General features: G+C 37.5%; 1 protein-coding gene across 1 annotated transcript in view; it reads left to right on the forward strand.

Moving 5' to 3' along the window:
* Positions 1-22,291, forward strand: part of ZDHHC20 (zDHHC palmitoyltransferase 20) — a 47,307-nt gene that overhangs the window by 18,971 nt on the left and 6,045 nt on the right. The window contains exons 2-12 of the mRNA XM_072404995.1: positions 4,588-4,614; positions 5,916-6,010; positions 6,789-6,909; positions 11,442-11,511; positions 12,519-12,551; positions 12,632-12,752; positions 17,378-17,510; positions 18,843-18,969; positions 19,092-19,181; positions 20,048-20,163; positions 20,783-20,849. Of these exons, the coding sequence (XP_072261096.1) occupies positions 4,588-4,614; positions 5,916-6,010; positions 6,789-6,909; positions 11,442-11,511; positions 12,519-12,551; positions 12,632-12,752; positions 17,378-17,510; positions 18,843-18,969; positions 19,092-19,181; positions 20,048-20,163; positions 20,783-20,814 (965 nt within the window). The 3' untranslated portion in view covers positions 20,815-20,849. The remainder of the gene's footprint in view (positions 1-4,587; positions 4,615-5,915; positions 6,011-6,788; positions 6,910-11,441; positions 11,512-12,518; positions 12,552-12,631; positions 12,753-17,377; positions 17,511-18,842; positions 18,970-19,091; positions 19,182-20,047; positions 20,164-20,782; positions 20,850-22,291) is intronic.

A 22,291-nucleotide genomic window follows, 5' to 3' on the forward strand; every position in this document is an offset into this window, starting at 1 on the left:
TATAGGTATGTATATGTGTGTGTATACATATACAGAGAAAGTCGGCAAAGGACATTCACACTGAGATGTCACAAACACTGGAGGAGAAGTGTCCTTCCTTTCCCTGAAGAAACAAAAACTTCATGACGGCCCGTAACTCCAACGACGTACAACTTGCTTGTGCCACTGCCATCACAGCTTCTCACTAAAAAAAAAAAAAAGTTTCAAGAATCGCAAAGACCTGATATTTGCACAGTTACATAATAAGATATTAGGCTGTCATATGCCCCCACACTCATTTTCTATTTCATGTGGATGGGGGCAAAGCCAGGAACTTCTCAACACCCCCTTGTATATCTATATCGTGTTCCTCCCAGCCCCTTTTAGCTGGGTGTACCACCCTGCACTCTTCAGCAACCACCTGGCTCTTTTTGGGTAGCTACTGATGAGTTGGCTCACAATACAGGGGCTGCCACCCACGTACAGCTTCATATTTAAACATATACACCTTGACTGACATGTCCAATAGAGCAGAGTTGGGAGCCTTTAAAAAAAAAAAAAAAACTTTCAAGTCACCTTTTATTGCTGGCCATTGTGATAAATGTCACCCTAACAGCCAAAAAGACCATTGGTGTCACTTCAGCTGACCTTAGAGGCACAGATTGCTCATTGCTTTAGGGGGTCTGTGTCTGCATGCAGTCTCAGGCTCAAACCAAGGAAGACATCTGTGAACAAGGTTTGAGACAATGTCTAAATTTTGCAAAATTGTAAGCTCTTTGGGGCAGGCTCCTCTCTTCCTCCAGTGTCTGTATCTGTCTGTCATTTGCAACCCCTACGTAATATACAGCTCAGTGAAATATGTTAGCCTTACATAAATACATAAAAATGATAATAATCCCAGTTTATAGTTTATGGTCTTGGTGATGACATGAGTGCAGCTCATCAGATACAACATTCTTTATGGCTCTGGGCATCAAAACCATTGAATGAAACCGTTTTATGCTTTCATTTTACACAGTCTTTTTCTGTAGGTATAGTGCCAACATTAATGGCTTGAAAACAAGGAAAGCAATGTTGACTTTGGTTGGGGCATGTGATGACAGCTGTCAAAGCACAGGGAAAGGAAAAGCAGAGATAAGAGGTGGTTACCTTTTGACGTTGCTTCGTATCCAAGGATATGGTAAAGCCAGTTATCCTTTAATTGTATTACGTGTAACTGATTGGGCTTTGGAAGTCTTTCAAGATGTAAATATGTTCTTTTCTATAAGACGAGGTGAGCTTTTTGGTTTACAGCGTATTTTATCATGCAGACATAAATGAGGTTTGCTCTCTGCACCACTTCACTCATCAACATGGTCCAGAGTAATGTGTGTTTTTAGAATAGATGTGAGATGATGGTTGCCCCTTTTTTTGTTTTTGTTTTTTGCCAGATTGGCCAATGATTTCCTGTCTGTGGGGTCAACCAGGCTGCTTTCAGCTGGCAAGTCTTTTAATGGCAGAAAAGAGATGGGCCCAATTGCTGCATTATTATCCAAAGGGCCTGTTTTCAACTAGTTCTCGTGTAATCCTATCCTCGTGCACCCTTGTTGAAGCCATTCGAAATACCCATTGTCTCCATGTATGGGTGACCGCATTCCCTTTCTTTCAGAATTTGGTGCCCCAGCCTGTCCGGTTCCAAAGCTTCTTTACCAAGGGTGTCCCCATTCAGGTGCAGGTTTTAGAGAGGAGAGAAATAGGTGTATAGAATGTAAAATAAAAAATTTGTACCGTGTGTATATATATATATGTTAACTTCCCACCATAATATACACTTTATATACACACACTCGTGGGGGGAACATACATGTAAACCTGCTTTCATGTACATTTAGCACAAAATACAACATATCTTCTCTTTTGCTCAAAGGGCTCAATTTATATGTTTGGAAGGCTTGCTGAGACTAATTAGGGATATTAGCAGGAATTGATGGATAATAATATCGTACTGAATGCTTATGTTCCTGTATATTACTGATCTCCTTCTCCGAGGCTGTCTAACGGGAATCTCATAATAGAAAAGCCACTGATGTGAAACGCGATGTGATCAGACAGGTGACAGGTGTCTCAGCCTGGAGTCGGACAGAACAAACTGTCAGATCTGCTGAGGCAGGATGTCGGGAAGGTGCAGAGATGTGTTCTGTATACACATTAATGGCCAGGGGAAGACTGATTTTTGCCATCATGCAGAAGGCTTGTGACTAGGTAGCGCCTTTTCCTCCTTACTCAGAACGTTATAATTATTATTATAGATTCTGTACCTTGTAATCTTTTGTGGTGCTGCAAGTACCTAATGTAGTGAAAGGAATTCAGAAAATAAAACATGTGCAATGTTCCAATATCAAGAAATCTTATTTGTGTAAGAATCTTCTCTGGAGCAGGTTTTCTTAACCAGGGGTATCCATACCACATGGGGGTATAAGAACCAAACAATGGGTGTATGAGGCCCGTAATAAAAATAATACAATAAAAGGATTCCTTGTAATATGAACTTGAAATCACAATTGACCCCTAGGATGTATTTTATTTACTGGGCATTATTCACATGTTGTGGTCAGAGTAATGAACGAATGTTTAACTGGAATTTTGGCCTCTAGCAAACAATTAGATTTGTTGCTTTTTTTCATGCAGGGTCCAGGTCTGATATCTGAGCTAGTTTGTTTCTGTGAAGATATCTCTATGCACCCGTTTTTATATATTGAATAAAAACTCTAAACTATTATCACACATTACATTGGAATTGTACAATTTAGTGTAAATGAACAAATAGTTATGTATTGTAAGGGGTCTGTGAAACCATTAATTACTATTCATTTCTGGTCCTAACTGCATTACAGTACATAATTGTCGTATTAGATAATTGCTACCATTGGCATGATAAAATATAACAATTATAACCTCAAACCAATTATGTCAATGGATAAACCCTGACCTTTTTACCATTTTTAAAAATAAATAAAATGACTTTAGATTGCATAAGCATTACACATTACACGTGTTAGCTTGTGATTTATACCCGCTCAGGAAGTTATGAAGTGCTGGGGAATGTCACTGCTGAACTGCAGCTCTGTAACAATAACTTTGTGTTGGCCAAGTGAAGAAGATGACTTTATTTCTGATGCTCGTTACACAAACCCAAAGAAATGTTTTCATTTATGAAAATAACAGGTTGTGATGGGTTGTTATATAGGGCACAAAGAAACCCCCATAACCAGAGAACCAGTTTAGTATTTGTAATAAATTGTATGGAGAGATCAATGGCCTCTAATCGCAGATCCTTAAGCAGATCTTACAAAAATGAACTTGCACCCTGGCTTCCAACATCCCTTCATAGTCTTCACAGCCTTCTTGTGGGAATCTGGGAATACTGAGGCTCACAAATTTTGCAATAATGCTTGTGTGCAGTGCTGGTATGTTTTTGATATGTAGGAGATAAGAGATTCTCTCAGAATCTTGCCTAGGATGCAGAAAACTATAGTTTAAGCTAAGTAACTATAGGAAAAGGAAATTCCTTGGCATGAGATCCACACGAACAGTTAATATGTAAAATTCTGTGTCACTCATCTATATAGTAATGTTATAAATTGCAGCTGTAATTACATATTTCAACTAAACATCACAGCCATATATTTACTGGAGTGCATTGAATACAATGTATATGAACATTTTATAGAAAGTTACTTATGCCTGCAAGGCCGATTATCTAGCATCTGAAAGAGTCTGCAGGAGTAAGAACCTGGCAGTGTCTGATGCACATGGAGACTCATAGTATTACCTTGGTGAAATACAAAAATACATCATTCAGATTTATAGGTAACGAAAATATTGCATTGAAGCTTTAGTTTTATTTCACAGGGCTTTTGAATGTGTACGTGAGAAAATATCTTGGGCACGGTGGCTTAGTGCTTAGCACTCTGGCCTTTGCAGCGCCAGGTCCCAGGTTTGATTCTCGGCCACGGGCAGGAGTTTGCAGGTTTCCCCCCATGTTTGTTTGGGTTCCCTCCAGGTTATCTGGATTCCGCTAACATTCCAAAAACATGCAGACTGTATTAAATACATATGACCATGGTAGGGACATTGGATTGTGAGCTCCTTTGAGGGACAGCTAGTGACATGACTATGGACTGAAAGCGCTGCGTAATATGTTGGTGCTATATAAAAATATTTTAGTCAGCTAAGAATTGTAACCTATATCAGCAAACTGTTGGAATATAGTTTTGTTGTCCCAGTGTATCACTGTAGCACAGCCATCATCTTTGCAAATATCGTCTCAAGTTAGTGATTGGTGGGATGCAAACTTGTGTGCCTATTCTCTACTATAAAGTAGAAACCTTTTCTTGTTTTGAATGGAGCCCAAATAGCATAACCAGATAAACCTAGGAGAATAGATTTTGGATTGGCATACGATTTAGGGAATTTAACTTGGAGCTCTATTTGATCACCAAAAAAGCAAAAACTGGCAGCCGACAGCTGATGCCATTATTTATTTACTATAGAAGTTAGATTATTCGGTTGTTTTTCGGATGATAATACAAATTTTTGTAATTCTGTTTTTTTTCTCCTCTTTTGCAGTTACAATAAATTCAGACACTGAAAAGGGTAAGTAAATCCTATTCCTCATAGGTTGTATTTCTTTTTTATATAGCTTTTTGCTAATTCCATTTCACCAAATTGTGCATCAAGTAGTGTGCTTCCAGTGTTGTATATACACACATCTGCCTACTCCACCTCCAATTTACTAAGTGAGCCATTCACCTGTACACCAACTGTACTCACTGGGTTTACAACTGTTGTATTTATGCATCTTTATTCCACCTATAGCTGTAAAACCGGGCTATATCCCCCTCATTGTCCATGTTATTTTTATAGCAAAGATTTTGACACGCTGTTCTTTGAAAATCCCTTTACTGTGGTTCCATACCAACCATACCATTTTTTTGGGTGGATTTGTGCAAAGTGAAGCAGTTCAATATAAACACAACACAAATCTTTCTCATGCAATCCCACACTATTTTATATATTCTTTATTATGATTTTGCTATAGAAATCAATACTATTGAAAAAAAAATTCCCCTGGGTATTCAGCAGATAACATTAAAAATAGATATTTCACAAGCAGACTATCAAAATAGAATAGGAATGTGGGATTCTTCTGTCCTTGTAGTTTGCAAACTAAAAAGCTGTTTCTACATTTAGTATTTAATCGGGATCAGCCATGTTTTCTCCTCTAAAGCTGCGTACACACTTGCAATTTTTGTTGTTGGAAAGGATCTTTCACGATCCTTTCCAACGACAAGGGACTGCACGATGCATGAACGGTGCTGTACATACAGCACCGTTCATGCTCTATGGAGAGGGGAGGGGGAGAGCGACGGAGCGGCACCCTGCTGCGCGCTCTCCCCTTCCCTTGCATTAGGATCGGTTGTCGTCCATCGTCCGTGGATCCGGCAGGACGGTCGTTCGGACGATGGATGACACCGACTGTACACACGGCAGATTTTCCCCTGATATTTGGCCAATGCCGATTATCGGGCGATAAAAATCTGCCGTGTGTACGTAGCTTTACAATAGTTGTGTTTTCTGCTAATGTTGTAGTAAGACATTATGACGTATTTTTAATGTAGCAGTATACCTGAATTTAGCCTCATATAAAACTTTATCAGTAATCTCCTTTGATGGAGAATATTGGCTATTAGTTTGGTAAGTTTAATGATAAATTCATGTGATTTACAGGTTATTGGGCTGAAAAAAGTCTCACTGGGTTGTCTTTAGGGTTTTCTTTAAAACTCCTTTAATTCTTATTTAGCACTCTAAGACAATATGTTTGATTTTTTGCACCAAAACATACACCTTTAATTTGTGACCTTTTAATTACCTATATTGTTTTTGTTTTTCTCTAGCTATCTACCTGGTGTTTTTTCACCTGTTTTTTATAATGTTTGTGTGGTCCTATTGGAAGACAATTTTTGCACGGCCAGCTAGCCCAACCAAAGAGGTAAGTCTGCATAAGAGGTTAAAATAGTGAAACCAGCTATACAGGTCTTGGCAAATATTCATCCCTAGGTGGCCACATATTCTTCCACTAGCAACAAAGCCTGTGATAAGCTAGTTTTCAGCTCTTCACCAAGTAATAGTTCAGTTATGAACTCGTGTTAGTAGTGGAGCCCTAATTCTGGCCATACACAAAGTCCGAAACAATCGGGTACTTTGAGGATTTCTTCTTAACCTAACATACATATCTACTTTTATCTTTTGTTTAAGGTCCCTGGATCTCTGCCGGGACAGTTTGGGGATCCAACGTTAGGGCATTATTTGGCGATTATTTTTATCTACTACTGTGTAGTTGAAAAAGGTGTTTAGGATGAGATTAAACATTTAGTTAGTAACATCAGAGCTTCAGCTTATTTAAAACACTGCAAAAAAAAAAAAAAAACAAAGAAAAAAAAACAACCAAAACTAGATGTCCCCACCCTTTCCCAAGGCAATGTATTCCTCTGACATGTAACATTGGGTGCAGTGTTCCTATAATACAGACAGCAGTAATATCATACAAGGAATTACAAGCTCTAAGCTCTGTGTCTGCTAGCTGATTAGCTGTGCCTGTTTAATGGTCAGTAACTTTTTGCTGATTACACGCAGTGTACCTTTACCTGCCCCTTGTGAGCAGGTGTTGACTTATCACTATTGACTTTATTTAATCTGTGTTAGTCACACAGTATAATGTTTACTTTCCACAGTGGGCAACCTAATGTTATCCCATGTCTTTATTTCAGTTCTGTTTATCCAAATCTGACAAGGAGCTGTATGAGAGGGAGGAGAGGCAGGAATTCCAGCAGGAGATCCTCAAAAAAGCTGCTAAAGATTTACCCATCTATACCACAACAGCTACAAAAGGTGCGTCCTTCCTCTTGGTCCTGCCTTTGACTGAGTCAGTGTGGATCATTATATTTCATAATAATTTAAAGGAAATCTATACTATATAGAGGCTGCTATTACTGACCTAAACCTCTAAAAACAATAGCTACATGGTTGTTGTCAATCTCCTAATTAAACACCTTCTCTGTCACTGACCTGTAGCAAGGTTACTTAGGCTTTGCTTGCTACATGCTTGTTCTGGGTCAGTGATATGACAGCTGGAGTGGACCTGTCTTTTTATGTACAGGGCAGTTCTTAGTTAGTGTCCTGGAACTAGGAGGACTTATGAGATTTAATTGATTTGGTTCATTTCTATGTTACTTAATAAAACTGACATTTTTTTTACTGCAGTTTTTATAGTTGACTGCATACCCAATCTCCGCTAAGAATGGACTGCCAGCTATTTGACCCACTTGGCTTCCATTACATTGTGCAATGTTTTCATAGTCATAAGCGGCTGTAGGAAAAAATTTGTAGACTGCTAAAAAAAAAAAAAAAAATGCAGAATTACCTGAATGTTCATCACTGTATATAAGCCACAGTGCTTTTAGTGATGACAAGTTAAATTTTATTTATAAAGCAGTGAATCTGACATTTACTGAAACAGTCCCTGGTGGAGAATCAGTTACTTCCATTGAAACACATGAACCTGGAAGATTCTACACCAGGAAATGTTTCAGTGAATGTCAGATTCACTGCTTTATAAATGGACCTATAGAGTTGAACAGCCAAAACGGTGCATACTTCATTACATTGCTTTTTGTACCATCGTAGCATGGGATTTAAATGAAAACTTTTTACAGGCATCACCTGCGATAGGCATTGCAAATTTGGTACTCTCAAAAAGAGACTAGAGGGAAGTGAATCTGCTTGCTACATATGTTTGGGATATATGGTGCAAAACCTATAGTGGCATAGGACCCAGTTCAGAGTAAGGTGAGATACTGTCATGTGTTGGGCTCCTAGATAGAATTATACACTGAAATAATTGTTACAATCTATGAAATGACTATAAATGTAAAGTAAATAAGCTTTAGGAAACAAAAACAGTGGAAGTCCCATATATGAAATACTTGACAGTTGGGGTGCTGTTTTTCCGGCACTCCTCTGGCGTATGTGTTTAAAATAGAAAAGGTCTTTGTTTCCAATCTTCACAGTTGTTAGGATGTGTGTGAAGGAACTGAACTGACATCAGGCAGTGAGCTATTACAATGTTTGCATGCATTAGAGTCATTAAAACTCTCGCTTCTCAGCCAGATCCAATATACTGATGGTAATAATGGCTGAGCACATAGTATCAAGCTCTAAAAATGTTTTAATGGGACCTTGAGGTCTATAGTCTTGGGGATTCCCCCCTAGCAGAGAACGTCATATGTTTGGCCAGTAACCATGAAGCTGAGCAGGGTGGAGCGATTCCTTACATAAATAAACTAGTTAATGTGAAATCTGCAGCTGCGTTTTCTGTAGCAGGGCTGGGAGTCTGCAGTAAGTCGGTTATAACACTGCAGTATCAGTCAGATGCTTTGCAGGCTGCATTGTAAAATTGTGTGCTATAATACAACCCATTCATAGAACCTCTGGTACTGTACACAAGTCAGTTTAATTCAGTATTGGATAAATATAGGATGGATTTATTTATACAATATTGAATGTTGGCCACATGTAACTACAAATTTTGGCCCAAATATTTAGGGACTTGGCTGCAGAAACAAATACCTGTGGTTATGGCTGGCTATACTAAAAGCAGTACGCGTCATAATAAAATATCTTTATTTTTGAAGCTTTTACTTGCCTACAATGGTATGGTTGTTTGTAGTGTAATACAAATAGTGCAGACTTCATTATGGGATTTAGTTGTCTTTTGGCAAATAACGGTTTTGTATCTGATTTATGGATGCAGATTTTAGTTTTATAACAAGAGTGCCAGGCATAATACGCTCAATGTAGAGCTGAGTAAGCTGCAGAATATGGCATCACATCAAGTAAAAGCAGAACAGAGAGATGACTGTGCCAGTGTCACAGCTGCAGTGTTGCATGACACTTTGTGATGTCACTGACCTCATACACACAGCCATTTATATTTCTGACAGAAGCGGCTGTGCTTTTTATCCAATATTGTCTGGCTGCCTGTCTGTGATATCAATTATCCGTTGAAATATAGATAACTATGATAATATTTTTTTCTGTGTGTTGGACTTACAGATGTAAGATCGTGGTTATAGCTTGTTCTTGGTCTGACCACCATGCAAACATTTTCTTATAGTGCCCATACATGCATTTATTATTTCATTTTTATTTCCAAAAGATGCCAAAATCACTATATTTGCTCGACTATTTGAATAGTATTAAAGTGGTCATTTTATCGAATCGATGTATTAATACATGTATGGCAAACATTATAGATCTGTGCTTACAGTGGACCTGTTTTAAAGTGAAGATTTTCTTTTTATGGCAAATTCCCCCTGAAACAAAACAGTTCTGTTCTCTGAATGTAAGGGTACCGCAGCAACTTTAGGCTATGTTCACACTTGCCATGAGGTTGCAGTGCTTCATGCCAAGAGACAGGTGCCTCGTTGGTACCCTGCTGGTAGCGGCCCTATAGAGAATATAGGAGGCAGCAGTAAGTGGTGCTATCACTCCATGTGACAGCTGTCTAATATGCAGATGCTGGTTCTTTAATAACCCACACTTGCAGTACCAGTGGCTGAGCGCCAGGAGCTGGAACCTTCCTTTATAGCTAAAAATCTGCTAGCTCACTGTTGTTCTTGGTAAAAGTTCTGACATCTGGAAGCAAAACCATGTCTGTACCAAAATGGCTGACACAGTAGAGCACAAGGCACGATATATCAGTCATAGAGAAAAAAGACTTCTGGGGAGTAGTTCTTTGCCCTCTATGGGCCTTTTTTTGGGCACAGCTTTCTAAATTATTTTCTAATAATATTATGTCACAATAGAATCTTACTCATTAGGATAAGTCAGCCATACAATAGACTTTCAAATCTTTGCCGCTGTTTCACCCCTTTGCTAGAAGCTTCATCTATTCCACAAATGAATGCCAATCTGAACAGCTGGACGGAAAAAGGTTACAGCCCCCAGTGCCTAAGTTTTATATGTGATTGTTGAACAAAACTTCAAGAATGATATCTGAAAAGATATACATGGTAATCTCCTGCTAAAAACTCCGTACAGAAAGGCTGGCGGCACCCAAGAGACTTTATTCGCATGATCATTCATCTAAAGTTACTAGCAGGTAATCGATAGCAGGAATGATTGATCGCTAAACATTTGGAGAACACAGCTCCCTATGGAGCTATGTACTCAAAGAATATGTAGTAAACCTTAATCTTTCACATTTTATAACATTGTGTCACAATTTGCAATAAATCTATACTACATTACTTGGGTATTACACATTGTCTACGTCAGTGAACTGCTACTGCTATAATGCCTTCAACCTAATTCATTGCAGCCTCATTTGAAAACCATTTTACAGTGCTTTCAAATCAGGCTTTATGATTCTAGTCATCTCCTTGTGATCCAGTGTATATCGGCACATCTGCATCATGTGGTAGCAGAAGGTGGTGCTCACCAGTATGCAGTTTTTCAGCTTCTAGAAGCAGTTTACAAAATGATAAACTACATGATGAAAGTTACCTAACTGCAAGTTAGGTCCCAGTAGTTGTTAGATGAAACAATTATATTAAGTACCAGCTTTAGCTGTCATCATGAGCTGATACACCTTCTTGTTTTGTGTTCATCCAGCACTACCCAAAGCTTTTAGTAAAGCAGAAGTCCATCCAAAAATACATAATAAAATGAATAGTCTGTTAAAAGATAAAATAGGGAGAGACAGCTTTGGTGCAATATTCAGCTTCAGTACTAATATTTCTTCTAAAGTGTTTCTGCCTTTAGATGCTCAGCATCATACAACCCACTAACTCTGATCCTAGACCCTGAATGGGGAGTTGGCACAGTGATGTGCTCATCTGTCACTCTGCTTTCTTTTCCTATCAGCATGCTTTTTTTCAGGTTATAAATTTAACTCCTTTTGCTGCTGCTTCCTCTCACACTCCAGGCTTTCTGCAGGACAAAAAGTGGCTAACGCTAGGTTAAATACAGGCACTTACACAGTTTGCATTTTGCAAATAAAAATCTGATGTATTAATATATAGGTGCAATGATTTGTGTATTGTATGTCTCTCTGGAGTTTATTTTTGAGTGGCCTCACCTACTCCCTACCTGCTCATCCCCAAAATGCAATGCCTGGCCACTTAGCGGAAAAGGCCTGAGCATTGCCACACAGAAGACTGGCATGCCTCTGGCTATCTAAATTCTGGCTGTAAGAAAGTTGACTTTGCATGGGCACTGTGGGGGTCCAGTTGGAAGACAGAAGTACATTTGTTTGTTTGGTCATTTGTCAAATGTTTTATTTTATTTATCAGCTACCATCATAGTGTTCACCTTAATATCAAGCTGGACATTAATTAATTTATGGTTTTCTTTTACCATAGCGATCAGGTATTGTGAAAGATGTCAGCTGGTAAAACCTGACCGATGCCATCATTGTTCAACCTGCGATGTGTAAGTCTCTCTATACTTTTTAAATATTCTCTAGAAAACCACTTACATATAGGAAAACTATATAAGGGTCCTTATTCCTCTTTCCTAGAAATGAAATGTTTTCCTAATAGGACAGTACACTGATACTTTGCCATGTGAAACCTAATTTAGTACATGCAATGGGCCCATTTAAAGTGTATGTATGTATCTTAACATATTCTGACTCTTCTTCCTGCCTTGCACATTAGTTGTAATACTGGTCATACACCAGCCGGTATCTCTCATTGATTCAATGTAAAGTTCTATATAAATTTTGAATCTTTTGAAAATGTAACATTTCCTAATTTATCAGTTAGAAATTCTGATTCTTTGCGTCGATGATGCCTCTCCCTCTCCTCTGACCATCAGCATTGTAACTCCAGCCCCTCCTCATTGGTGGTAAAAGTAGGATGGATGCAGCATTAATTGGATAAAGAACAGGGCAAAGCTGCAAATTCATCAGCAGGACCCTTGCTTTGGTGGTCCAATACAGGAAGTAAGGCCAAGATTAGAGAGCTGCTAGGTAAATACTTGAGGATGTACTGTCGCCCCTTGTAACAGTACGTATACTGCAGGTAACCTCAGTGCACAAGTAGAATAGTTAGCTGTTTAGCACCGCAATTAGGCTGCTTTACTGGATATCAACAAATATAGTAATTTTGTCTTGATGTTTGAGAAAATCTTATCTAATCAGCAGTTAAAAAATGCAGTACCACTGGTCTATGCCTGCAGGTATCACACAACCCAAGCATTGTATACAAGCCACACAATGCCTGGATCCTCCCAAGCATCTAATATGAGACTTTCAAAGCCGCATGAGGCACTAAAAGCATGCATAATGCCTTGCATTTTCTCTTTCACTACAGTAGCTTTTATTTTTCAAACAACAAAATGTTCCATGACACAGGTGTTTTCCTCACTCTGTTTATTTTCAGGGAACACATTCATTGTGCCTCTGGTATTATCTTACTTTGAAATGTGTCTTGCAGGTGTGTGCTGAAGATGGATCATCATTGCCCCTGGTAAGTACAGCTGATTGTTTCATTGTGTGTGTTTATTATATGCTGTTATTTGATTTAACCGGTCTTATTTTTAAACTCAGGGTGAATAACTGTGTGGGATTTTCCAATTACAAATTCTTCCTGCTGTTCCTTATGTATTCCTTGCTGTACTGCCTGTTCATTGCTGCCACAGTACTGCAGTATTTCATTCGCTTTTGGACGGTAAGGGTTTCATTTTAGTGCTGCATAATGTTTCAGGAAACTTCATAAATGCTCACTTTACGGGATTTATATATTTATATAAATAAATATATATATATATATATATATATATATATATATATATTTATCATTCTTGCTTTTTAGTTACAAGTAATTCTGTTATCTAGTGTATTGTTGTATTTCCTATCTGATCTAACAGATGCATAATTTCCACCAGGCACATTGAATAAACCCGCCTGTATAACAGGTGACACCTATCACTGTTCTGTTTACCAGCACCCAGATACTCTAATAGTTCATTTTAAATTGCAAATAATTATTCTTGGGACTCGGTACTAGCACTCAGGTTCAGTAAGATATAAATTATGTCCTCCATTATCAGTATATGCTAAATAATATTTCTCTATGTTGCTCACATCCTCCAGCCATTAAAATAATGGAATGTTTGTGGTCAACACACTTAGTTCTCTAGGGCCCAAATAGCCAGTCATAGTTCAGTGTAATTGTTCAGAAATGGAATTGCATGGTGACCTTTATCTGTTTTCCTGTTGCTTTGTGACATTTCCATTTCTTAAAATTTTTAACAGACCATAGAACAGGATGTTGGGAAAAATGCTAAACTCCGTTCTAGAGCCTTCCTTAAACAAATTTTTAAACTCCTTACTTCATCACAAATTAAAAAAACAAGGACTTATTCTTCACTTTAGGATAGAGGACAACACATTGTAATTATTGCTGCGTATGCTAATTGCAGCACCTGGAATGCTTATATTCTGTATGTCTCTCTCATATATCACCCTGTGTGTCCATTTCTTCCCCATACTGCCATCTGCTGATAAAACCATTGACGTGTCTAATGAATTGTCTTTGTTTGCGTAAAGCTTTGCCGCAGCAAATCTGAAGATTCTTGTCCCCAGGTAAAATATCCAGCCAATGATCTGTTAATGTTCATCCAATCTTCCTGAAAGAAGTAGTTCTTAAAGTGTACCTGTCATCCATATGCTGTGAAGACATTGTAACTGTGTTAAATAACTTTGTCAGTTCCTTAGGTTGCTGATATGTTCTAATACTCTATTCACTTAGGCAATATAAACAGTGATGATGTGCAAATTGCTTGTACCTTATAGCAACCACTCAGAATTAATTTCTTATGCTTTCCTATTGTGTTCTATTCTTTGCATTTTGCCATTGTTACCTGAATAAGCCATCTAATTGTATTTGCTGTCTTCGGCATACATAATACCGGTCTTCACTGATTTGGGCAACACTACACTTTAAAATCCTTTCCATACCATTCTGCAGGTTTTTCTGGCATTTTTAAATTCAGTCCCGATGGATGATAACCATTCTAGCTGGATCTATGAACCCATTTCTCAAATACCCCCAAAAGACTGTTCAACAGCTTATTACTAATCAATCCTAAATTGCTGTTCCACCTTTTTTGGGAATATCAAGGGAACAGATTGGGGATATTTGGCAATAGAAAAGTTGTGTGTAGAATTTGTTCTGTTGATGTGTGTAGATAGTGAATGTGATAAACTGCATTGAAAGGCATTATGCATATATCTGGCTTTACCTCCTGTGCCTGTAGTTTGTAGTACAAATGTATCACTTTCTCTTTTGAACATGTACAAAGATAGTTTGTGTACTTAAAAGACAACTGTAGGCAAAACATTTTTCTCTTGTCTTGGATATAAAGTATGGAAGGGATAAAACCTCCTGTTACCCATTTATTGTTCTGTTTCCTTGTTTTCTCATCAATGTCTGTCTATTTGACAGGTGTCACTCCAAACAAAAGTTAGGTCCAACTGCCTAAACCTCAACACTAACAATATTGGATGCATTACCTAAATACATGTAGTTGTGATTGGCATGTGTAATCAAGCTAACGTTTACTGTCCTTATACATGGAAGCAGCTGGTTTTCAGTAATAAGTTTTTATCATACACACACGTCCCAAGTATAAGATTCCCTTATACTGGTTTAAAGGACAGATGATCACACTTATATTCCAAGATTCTAACAGGTTTTCACAAGAGTCATCAGCACGCAGGCCATGTATCCTACAGACTGGGGCCAGGAGTGTAATCCATATGACAATGCATTTATAGTCAACGTTTGACATGTCAAATTGTCCATTTTTAAAGGGGCAGTTTCCTTGAAAAATAGATTATAGGCTCTACTGATTCATATCAATTTAACAAGAAAAGTAAAGACAGGAATATGGGGTCTGTCATTGCTGAGAACACCCTGACAAAAAATGTATCTACTAATTTACTGACCTGGAAGAGGCATGTACATTTATAATGCAAAGTCAAGTCTAATCTTTAAATCTGTGGTATTGAAGAAATCCTGTTGCTGGACAATTAATTTCAAAAGCAATCTTCCTATATATATATTTTTAACATACTTTGTGTGTGTTATTTACCTCTAAAAGCCTTGTGTGTAGACTCCAAAAACCCTGACACTTCTCTTTTGCCACCATCTTGGATGAGATGTCAGCAGCCCCAGAAAACTCAGAACTGTCATGCAAGTAACACTCTGTATTGGTCACCCTTAGGGAAGAGTAGGGGAGATGTAGAGGAGCTGGACCAGCCAAGACAGAGATTAGACACTCCCAGAAGGGAATGTTATGGTGTGAGAAGAGGAAAAAAGATCTGTGGTTATACTATAGAATTGACTGTTTCTTAAGTGGATGGAGTTTCTTGGCAAATTTAAACCATATTGCAAAAAAATCAAAAATATTTTATGAAAAGGACAAATGCTGCAAGAATACTTTTAAAATACTTGCTTTTGTAAGCAATCAACAGCATCTCTTTAAAGCTCTAGATCAGCCATTTATCCAGCATCAAAAGAAATTGGCAATGACAACTTCCATTTTCTCTCAGTAAAGATTTTCCTAGGTGCACAGAAACATATTCACTTTGACGAAGAACTCTAACTCTTAGTGCTTTTGTCATAACTGTCCCTGTAAAATACCAATAGTGCAGCTTTGAAAATGCATCATACGTATTTGACATGCTCTTCTATAGGGGAAGAAAGTATTTGGGGTGCATTTGTATGCATTCCAACTCATAAAATGCGTGTATGATTTATTTTCAGATATGTTTAATATCTGGTACCATTCATCTCTATGTAGGATTTGGAATGCTGTTGCAGGCAGACTTTTTAAAGTAAAAATAAAATAAGGCAAATTCTTAAAGCAATTGTGTTGGTTAGTATAAATTTTAAGTAATTACTTTGGAGCTCAACTTTAAGCTACATACACACGTCCAATGGTTCTCGCCCATAAATCGGCTTGGGGTCGATATCGTACAAGAATCTGGCGTGTGTACACCACCCGTCATCCATCGTCCGAACGACCACCCTGGGGGATCCTTGGACGACGAACGATCATAATGCAAAGGACGGGGGAAGAGCGTGCAGCCCCTCCCCTTTGCATAGAGCAGAATGGTTCATGCATCGTGCAGTGCTTAGTCGTTGGAAAGAATCTTTCACGATCCTTTCCAACGACTAAGCACTGCGCGATGCACGTGTGTATGCAGTTTAAGTCTCCAAAACCCTTTATGTAGCTGTGCCAGCCATGATGGCTTCCCATGTCTTCTAGTTCCTTTTTGAGGTCTTAAAATTGTTTAACATCTGTTTCATGTGAGTACAAGTGCTGACCCTTCATTTACACACATGGTTTTCAATGTAATGCCAAGGAATCCTGGGAATGGCAGTTTTGTTTTTTACTAATTTGCGTGTCACTAAATCCTCCCAGCTATATTCAGAGATGAGAGGAAATTAGTATTTTGCAATTTACAATAACATTTGGCCCACAAAACAGATATTCTGTCCAACACTTTGCTTATGCACACTGTAATTACGAGTTATTAGAATTTGCCTTGTTTAATTTAGGCTTCAGGTAAACGGCATTAAACATTCCCCATAAAAAATGTACAAATAAAGAATAAGGAACATTTGCTTTTTGGGCACAGTTTGGAGGTTACATTTTGAGGGCAATGGTACAAGTGGACCCATAGGGGTTCCTTACCTAAAAGGCAGGTGCATGTAGGAAAACATAGGAGCACCATGTGACCCATCTCCTTCTTGGAATGAGCAGGTTTAAAGCATGAACTTGTCAGGGAAGCAGGAAAAGGCTCCACTTCCCTAATTTATTTTCATTACAGTCGTCAGTATGTTATAGGAAGGAGGGCACAAACATATTTTTACGGTTTTAGATACTGGACTAAATGTTAGTTCATTTTTATTTATTTTTTACCGCTTGTTTCCCCAATTAACTGCAGTTCTTCTTTAAAGTGGATCAGTAGATTTTTAGTAATTAATTATAACCCACTTTTTGGAAATTTAAAAATAAAACTCAAAGTATCCAAATAGATACTTCTTTCCATTTTTTAGGTCCAGATTGTTATTTCTATATTAGATTCTAGGAACTAATAAATCTCAAAGGAAACAGATTAGAAAATATGATTGTATATGCACATAACTGCCCCTTTAAAGTGTAATTTGAAAATGTTCCATCTATATGTTTGTGTGAAATTCATTCTTGTGTTATTACGTGGCAAATTATTTATTTACTATCATTCATCTTTAAGTTAATAATTTATCTCTTTATTTTTCAGAATGAATTACAGGATACACGTGCAAAGTTCCACGTCCTTTTCCTGTTCTTTGTGTCAGCCATGTTCTTCATCAGCATACTGTCCCTGTTTAGCTATCATTGCTGGCTGGTTTCAAAAAACAGATCAACTATAGGTAATGTATTAGAGTGATGTGTATTTTTTTTTTTTAAGTTCTTTATACAGAATTGGAGAAAAAGCACAGAACATAGATAAAAGTATAGGATGAAGTAAACCACAGCTGTTGAAGTGTCAGACTAATTTCATCTGTCAGAAAAAAATGGAAATAGGAGCTGTTTGGTGGCTGTACAATGCAGAATGTCCAATTTGGCTGTACAATGCAGAATGTCCAATTCTCAATGTATAAAGTTTGTTAATAACCAACTTTCCACAAAAATGACCATTTTAGATTAAAGCAAATGACACTTGTTTATGGTGCACAGTGCTTAGCAAACATTTTTTCTATTTTAAGGTGTAGATCTTTACCACTGAGCTTTGGTTTAGTGTTATTCTGGTTGCTTTTTTACACAATCTCATGTTTTACATCTAGGCAGCTTCCTCTGTAGTGGAACTTTTTCATATATACCCTGCTGCATGTGTCCAATCAGTAGCAGATTCTCCTATTATGCCATGGGTTTCAGTGGATATTGTTAGTGTTTCCATTTTTTCAGTTATTGATTCTATTTTGTCAAAAACCTGGACGTGCTTGGTTCTTGCTTTTTTTATTTTTTTTATTTTTTTTTTTTTTGTATATATTCCTATTTGTTATTCTGTGACTACTACTGTAGTGGTCAGCCTATGAAAAAAGCAAAAAAAAATCTGTTTTTGTTCCATTTCCTCTGTCTGGAGAACTCTGAAATAAAAAGTGGTTAACCAGCATCTTATCTTTAGCAAAACATATGTTGTGAAATGTTTTGCATGGCTATATGAATATACAGTAATGATAACTGATGTCATAGCAGTGTATGATAACACTCTAGGAGTATTTGTAAAGTATAGAAGTGTGCTCCCAGCAAGTACACCAGAGTAACTATGCACTTTTTTTTACAAGCTCTGCCATTTGTGTCACATGATTATTTAAATGAAAACTACCGCCATATGCCTATATGCAGAACTATTTTTAACCTCTATTGAGATTTGGTACACTGAATAAAAAAGGTATTTATTCCTTCCCTACACAGTTTACTTGATAAAATTTGACAAAAATTTAAATATTTTTTCCTTGATACTAAACCTACTGACCTTTGCACTGGCCCACAAAGGCAAATTTGGTAAATACAGCCCTGTCTGTTCTCCGAGTGTTGTGCATGGGCTGGGTAGTGAGTGCCTATAATTCTTTTAAAACAATTGAAAAATAAATCAAACTATAAATGTTACACTTTTGTAAACATAGGGTTACAGTACATTTTACCTCGTTTTGAAAATGTTCATTATGTGTTTGTTCATTTCAATTTTTTGCCCTTTGCAGAGGCATTTCGTGCCCCGTTTTTCCGAACAGGACCAGAAAAAGATGGATTTTCTTTGGGCTTTAGCAAGAATTTGAGAGAAGTATTTGGGGATGAAAAGAAGTACTGGTTGCTGCCTTTGTTTACTAGGTAAGTCAGTCAAATTGGGAGTGGGAGAGGGGTAAGTTTGTAATAAAAAAAAAAAAATAAGCACCGTAATAATCGGTGTGATCCATGAAACTTATTTTCAAGCTGTTTTCTGTCTGTCTTAGCCTGGGCGATGGATGTTCTTTCCCCACACGCCTTGTGTTTGGTGACCTAGAGCAAAATGTTGCAGCAGTTCAGAATGACCTTTCAAAACAGTAAGTATTTTCTACTACTTTAAAATTTAGATTTTTGATCTTTAATGCAAATAGAAATATTAATTGTGTTATACAGATCATGATTGGAAGAGAAAAATGTTGGACAAGTGATCTGGATTTAAAAAATGTAAAAAGATGTTTAAGGTCTATAAATAATATTGACTAAGAAACCACATTAGCATGGAACATATTATACATATTATAAATGCCTAATACCATAGGATAGTTTTCCTTTCTTAAATTCTTCCTGAAGATAGCAGTCTTCACTTCTTGTGGCCCTCCTAAAATCATACCAGGCACTGTTGCCCCATAAAATGTTTCCTGATGTGGGGTGACAATGCTGTCACTTCTGTTCTGCTTGCTTTATAAAGAGTTGCACTGCGGTTCTGAATATACATAGTTAAAATTTTGTAACATTTTGTAATATTTAGAATATCTGGTGTTCTTAGAACTATATGTCAGAGATTGCGGTAAGTTTGGTGTGTGGTAAGTATATTTTCCAAATTTTCTCCACATGTTTTGTTTCTTTTGCCATGGGAGTGGGGTAATTTAGTCTTGCTATAATGGACTTTTTTTAAGTGCACAGTCTGATTTTAAAGATCTATTAACATGCACAACCAAGTCATGCTCACAAAATGTATTTGTACTGCAGAAAGTGTTATTTGCTAGCACTTGGTCCAAACCTTTCCGGCACATGTGACCTTTCTTCAGTATGTTTCAGCGGGTTTATACCTTATAGAACTTTCTTACCTACACAATGGAGGTTCTTACTAGTTTCCTTTTTTATACTATCTTTTATTAAATACAAATGTTTCTATGCATCGCATTACATAAATATATACTTATATTTTCTGTTTTTCTTTCAGCATGGGGCCAAGTCAGCCTTTTCCAGCCAGACCACTGAGTGAGTCACAGAACAGGCTGCTGGGGAGTGATGGTCATTGGGCAGATGGAAGTGCTGGAGAGGATCACACACAAAAAGGTAAATTGAGAGGCATAAGAGGAGGTGGCACAAGTTTGTGGATGTATAAAAAAGATCAATCTATAGTTCCCAAGAAATTTTGGTTACATAATTGCTAAAGAACCTGCCCAGTTCTATAAATATTTAACATTAATGTGGATGTATGTTTGCTTTTTGAACCTTTTGGTTGTTTTGTTTGTCAACAAAACTGAATGAAAATCTGCTCACTTAACATAAACCTTTTATGATGGGTGTATGTAAGCTGCCATTGCTTATCTCCTTTTAAAAATACTTGTGGTCTGGTTATTATGCTGACCCTCCAGCCTTAGTAATTTTACCGCTGTTAAAAATCAGAATTTAGGTTACATATTTATTGCTGGTTGATTATTACCTAAATAGTTAGGCCAGGTCATCATGCTTTATTGCTAAAAATATTTGTCTTACTCTAGTCTTCTATAAAAGACCTGTTATGTGTCCTGATTACCGCATGAGATTGGTTTTGTATTTAAAATATCCAGGTATTATACCCTAGGAGGGCAGAGTCCACAATACCTTTTGATAACTTATTTCATGAGTGCATATATATATATATATATATATATTTTTTTTTTTTTTTAATGTGCATATGTTTTATTTTTAGAAAATCATGTATCTGTGTGTGTGGAGAGCTGATCTATAACGAACCCATTCCTCAAAATATTAAAGAGGTAACATTTCAGATTGTTATATATTGTTGTATGTAAACAGTGTAAACCATATCCAGCATGCAACCGGTTTGTTTACATAACAAGAGTAGTAATTTTTTTGGTGTACAAAGTTGTTGTCCACATTCCTATATTAAACTTGTAACCATAGAAAACCATAACAAGGTCAGTAGCCGGCATGCATAACAAGCATAAAAGTAACATTTTGTTTTTGTATTCAAAGAAATTGCCCCCCCAAAAAATATTCAAACTAGACTCTACCACCTCCCAGAAATATATTACCAATACAGAAAAGATTCAAACCCCCACATACTGGGGTAGAAAGAAGCAGGGGAGTTCAGTGATATAATTTGTAGGTAAATTCACCAAACATACTTTATTTAAAAAAATACAATATAAAAAGCATTTTTACACTTTGGTTTCAAAAATTTTGTCAAAGTGCATGCAATACATACATATTATTTAAAAAAAAGAACCCATAGTTGGGCAACACATAATGATGTTAGCCAGATATTTGTTTAAATCTGACATGTTTTGCGGGAAAAACTCTTCAAGGGTTGGAAATTTTGCCATCATTCTCCCCAGCCTGTTTTTGAGGGGCGGGCCGCCCACCTGCTGTGATTATGCCGCCCAGCACATTTTTAGGAGCTCTGAACGGACCCCGGAGAAGCTGCTCTGCCCGCTCCGTTCTCCGCTGATAGCCGATTAGAGCCAGGCGGAGGGGGAAGGGCACAGCTAGGATGAGATCGGGACACAGGCTGTCCCTCCCCCTCTCATAGCTTTGCCGAGTCTTGTGGGGGGAAAAAAAAAAAACACATTGTGTAAACAATGTCTCCGCCCAGTGAGCGTGTGTAATGACATCATCAGAGCAGTGTGTGTGTAAATGCTGCATGTCACATTCCTCGGCCTTGCAGCTCTCTTTGTATAAACCTTCATATCCCCTAAATTGTATGTCATAATGATTTTCAGGGACCACAGGAAACACTTAGTTGCCACCATACCACTAAATTTATACTTATCTCACAAATCTATAACTCTCATACTATGTTACCCCGTCTGCTTCTTTTCTTTGAACCCCAATTTCCCTAGATTGGTGGGGTGTACAAAGCTGAAAATGTAGCTGCAAGGGGGTGGGGGACACTTTTCGATAACCCCCACCACTACCACCACACTAAAATTTCATTACTTTGGCAAACGCATTGCTCTTACACATTACTGCCCAATTCTAGCACTGGAACCCCAATGTCTCTGGAATGGGGAGGAGTAGGAAACTGAAAATGTGTGGGGAACATCTGTGGATAACACTCCCTAAAGTTTTATCACAATGGCATCATTAGAACATAAAAAACTCTGCCCATCAAAACGAAATTGGGATTTAGGTACTGGTTTGGTAAGTCATTGGTAAGAGGGCAGTGTGTTTTGATGGGCAGAGTTTATGTAATGAT

The sequence above is a fragment of the Pyxicephalus adspersus genome, chromosome 1 (genome assembly GCF_032062135.1).
Source record: "Pyxicephalus adspersus chromosome 1, UCB_Pads_2.0, whole genome shotgun sequence".
NCBI lineage: Eukaryota > Metazoa > Chordata > Amphibia > Anura > Pyxicephalidae > Pyxicephalus > Pyxicephalus adspersus.